This window comes from Corvus brachyrhynchos, unplaced genomic scaffold, assembly GCF_000691975.1.
Source record: "Corvus brachyrhynchos isolate BGI_N302 unplaced genomic scaffold, ASM69197v1 scaffold46, whole genome shotgun sequence".
NCBI classification, from domain to species: domain Eukaryota; kingdom Metazoa; phylum Chordata; class Aves; order Passeriformes; family Corvidae; genus Corvus; species Corvus brachyrhynchos.
In genome coordinates, this window is record NW_008238838.1 from 1,334,883 (window position 1) to 1,339,231 (window position 4,349).

The 4,349-nt window shown below is 54.0% G+C and overlaps 1 protein-coding gene across 1 annotated transcript in view; it reads left to right on the forward strand.

The window, feature by feature from the left end:
* Nucleotides 1–316: 316 nt before the first annotated feature.
* Nucleotides 317–4,349, forward strand: part of KIRREL3 (kin of IRRE like 3 (Drosophila)) — a 142,219-nt gene continuing 138,186 nt past the window's right edge. Inside the window, exons 1-2 of the mRNA XM_017738339.1 lie at nt 317–364; nt 956–964. Coding sequence (XP_017593828.1) covers nt 317–364; nt 956–964 — 57 coding nt within the window. The remainder of the gene's footprint in view (nt 365–955; nt 965–4,349) is intronic.

Genomic DNA, 4,349 nt, shown 5'->3' on the forward strand with positions numbered 1-4,349 from the left:
CCCTGTCCTGTCAGGGGGTTGTGGAGACCCAGAAGATCCCCCCTGAGCCTCCTTTTCTCCAGGCTGAGCTCCCCACCCCCAGCTCCCTCAGCTGCTCCTGGGGCTCTGGCCCCTTCCCCAGCTCCGTTCCCTGCTCTGTTCGTGGTGTCCTGCTTCTGCCTGGGGTCCTCAGGAGGTGCTGCAGGAGGTGGTTCCATCAAGAGGCCACCAGGCATTCCCACATCCCTCTGATTTCCAGCACTCCGGGCCCCTGTGCCAAGCCAGTCCCACAACCACACGCACAGTAGCTGTAGGAAAGTAATTTCTACCTTACTTGATGCTTGAGTGTTGGAAACCAGGTTGGGCCTTGCTCAGGTGCTTCCTGAACAAGCCCAAGGAGGGAGATTGGATATCGGGAAGGAATTGTTCCCTGGGAGGGTGGGCAGGCCCTGGCACAGGGTGCCCAGAGCAGCTGTGGCTGCCCCTGGATCCCTGGCAGTGCCCAAGGCCAGGCTGGACATTGGGGCTTGGAGCAACCTGGGACAGTGGAAGGTGTCCCTGCCAGGGCAAGGGTGGCACTGGATGAGCTTTAAGGTCCCTTCCCACCCAAACCATTCTGGGATTCCAGATATCCAGTGCCACTTCCAGGTGAATGAGATGCTGTGAGGGCACCACACACATCCCAGCCCATCCTGCTGTCACTGATCTCTCTCTGAGGAGATCCCAGCTGCTCTCTGCGCTCCATCTGCAGCCTCCAAGCAGCCGTTGCAGGGGAGAAAATAAAACACTGAGTTCAAGGGGGAAGGGAAAAATTATTTTTTTTAAGAAATCGGCTCTTCTGGTATCCCATAAATCTCAATTTATTTGTCCTTTTCTTTTTATACAAGCGTGAAGGGAAGCAAAGCCATGAGTGCAGAGCCTCCCCAGGGACCCTGTCAGTGTGGGGGGCGATGTTCAAGGCAAGGAGCCTTCAGCCCTCAGCCACCTGTAGCAAGGGGAAGGGGCTTTGTGGAGTTTAATTCAATTTTTCCCCTCAGGTGTTTCTCTGGTGGGATCATTCACAGGTGATTTTTGCCCCAGGGAACAGGAAGGTGCTGAAAGGGGAAGGAGGGGCAGGAGAGCAGAACTGTGGGAAGTGACCTGAGGGTTCTGGTCAAGGGCAAGTTGGACATGAGCCACCAGCGTGTCCTGGCAGCCCAAAGGCCACCGTGTCCTGCGGGTAGGAGGCCAGGGAGGGATTGTCCTGCTCTGCTCTGGGGCAGCCTCACCTCTGGTGGTGGGGTCTCATGGCTGCCCTCCCTCAGGGCTGTTGGGCACAGGGGGTGTCTCAGCCCACGTAAAAACACCTCTTCGACCAAACATCTATTTCCTGGTTTGTTGCTGAAGCAGTAATTGTGGGGTTTCGGGTGGCTTGGGATTTTATTTTGCTTCTTGGAGTCACTGCTCTGTTTTTCCTGAGCTCCCAGCAGGATTTGCTCAGGAGTTTGCCATCGACAGCACCTGGATTTGATGTGCCTGTAGCTGCAGAGAGGTGGGATTGGGGTGCTCCCAGCATCAGGAGGCCTTGGAGGATCCCAACTGTTTAACAGCCCTTTTCTGCCTGTTTAACATCCCTCCTGCCCCCTCTTCGCACAGAACTTGTATCCACATCTTCATTTTCCTGGACTAGGACATTCACAGCTGGCGTGAGGTAGTACAGCAGTAATTACACTCTCCATCGCTTTCCCATCAAGAAATAAATGGAAGAAAACCACATCCCGAGGTAGCAGCACTGACCTTCATTTGGGAAGGTCAGTCACAGTCAGCTGGGCTATAATCCAGCCCTAAATTTACCCAAGACCTTGCTGTTCCCTCGAGCTGGCCACGTGCTGAGACGGGGGCAGCTGCCAGTGCTGGGGAGGCTGACGGGAGAAGCACAAGTGCTCTGGGAGGTGTTTTCCGTAGGAAACGGTGTCTGTGAGGAGGGGCTGGGGGTGGATTTTTGGGGACACGAACGTGTGCTTCGCTCTGTTGGTGGCTTTGAGAGCAGGAAGGTGTTGGGGTCCCCCTGAGGTCAGACATTCAAAGTTCATTAATCCCGTTCTCCTCCATCGCCTGGCAGGGCTGGGACGCTGCCTGGATCTCCCTGAAATGCCACCTTTGCCTACTGATGGTGGATGAACTTCTTTCCAAAGACCTTCCCTGAGGTGTGGTGCCTGATGGGACTTTAGGAGAACATGGGCTTCCTTCACTCTGTCCTGCATAGCTCCCAGCGGTGAAACTCTCGTGCCAGGGTTGGCAGCACTGGGATAAACCTTGGGAAAGGTCAGCATGTCTGTCCCAATCCCTCCAGCCTCTTGGGTGCTGCACCATGTCCTCACCAGTCTCACCAGCCCGCTGCTGGCTGCAGACATGGGAATATTCCAGTTCCTCAGCCCATGGAATGCCAGGGAATGTGGTCACCAGTTTATTCCCCACCCTGTCACCCAGACCATTTAAAGCTTGCTGAGGGAATATCTGTTTCAAGGCCTTCAGGATGCCACAGTGTTGTGTCCTGTAGTCCAGGGAAAACCTTCCCTGCTCTGCTCTGATGCTGTGATGGAGGGAGGTCCGGCATTTCTCGATGTTCCTTAGGGAAGTTACCCTCCCTCCTGTTACAAAGGAACTCTGTCTCCTCTTTCCAACATTATTCCTGTGTTGTGCTGCCCAAGAAGGGGGGGTTGGGGTCTGTGTGGAGTGGACAGCTGCCCTCTGAGCCCAATCCCTTCCTTTGGCTGTGGAAGGGAGGGAGATGTTTCTGCCATTCCCTGGGAGGATGATTATGGAACGTTGAGATGAAAGACACTGTCTTGATCTGCTGTAAATCCAGCTGCATTCCTGGACCTCAGCTGCCCTCACACAAGGTGCGGGGCAAGAACTGGATCCTGGTGTCTTTATTATCCCTCTAGACTTGCTCTGCACCTCTCACTTGCTGTCTTTGAAAGAGGAGGAGGGGGAAATAGATGGCCATGAGAATTGTGTTCAGCTATTTCATTTAAGTCATAATCATTTCTAATCTCAGCGTGCAGGGACTGCATCACATGGCCCAATCAGTCACTGAGATTGTCCTGCAGCTGCAGTTTAGCCAGGAAAAAAGAAGCTGTCCAGAGACACAAACACGGGAAACGAGGGTCTCTGGGGCTGTGCAACTTTGTAATGATGGGACAGCCCCGGTGTCTGAGCACTGGTGGGTTATCCAAACCAGTCCTGTGGGTCAGAGATGCAGCCCTGGGATGGGAATGGAAGAAGGAACACATGGTCTATGGAGTAATGACTTGCTCCAAGTGTAGATGGAGGAGGTGGGCAGCCTTCTGTCCTCGCTGCAGGCAGGGCTGGCAGTGCAATTCCCTGTGGGATACCTGCAGAACCGTAGAATCCCAGGATGGTTTGGGTTGGAAGGGAACTTAGAGACCATCCCCTTCCACCCCCTGCCATGGCCAGGGCCACCTTCCACCAGACCAGGTTGCTCCAAGACCCGTTCAACCTGGCCTTGGACACTTCCAGGGTTGAGGAGGAGTTTCCTCAGACAGCAAGTGAGTCCCAAACAAGGGTATTTCATCTGGGCAGGTGGCAGGGGGTGACCAGAACTCTGCTCATCTCTTCCCAAGGGAGCCCTGTGGCAGCATCGCTGGGATCCATCCCTCAGCATTCAGGGCTGGGGATATGGGGCCAGCAGGTTTTCCACTTGTGCCATTGAGTCTCTGCGTGTCTGTCAGGTTTTAATACGGATTGTTGTCTGTTTTCCCACGCCAGGAGGGCCGAGTGCCCTTGGTGATGGGATCTGCCTGCCCAAGGAGCGTTCTGGCAGTGGTGTGAGTGCCCTCACGTCCTGCAGGACTCTCCTCTGGGAAGTCCCTGAGCAGGCAAAAGGGAAGGACACTATTAGGGAAGTTGGAATCCCTCCAGCATCTGTGATCCTCTCATGTTTGCTCCCTGTGTGTTTGCCAAAAGCACCCTTATTTATTTCATCAGCTAAATGCTGCAAACCAGATGCCTGAGTTCCATCAAGGCATTTAATGATGATGATCACTGCTTCCCCTAATGTAGTGTCTTCCAGCGAGGACGATGCCACAGCAGTGCACAGCTGTTGACCAATGGGGGCCTATCTGTTTTCTCCAGTGTTTTATGGTACTTTTCTATTTTTTCTACTAGGCCTCCTTTTTTTCCTGTTTCATTTTTTTTCTTTTTTTCTGCTGACTTGCAGGAGGTTCTGAGGTGGAACGTGGCAGCTGTTTAATGGTGCAGGAGCCTGGTGAGGCAGATGAGCTCAGGGAGTGAGGAGAGCCTCCCGCTCCTCTGTAGTGCTGCAGAAAGCCTCCTGCGTGACAGAAACACTGTCCCTGTCTCCTCCA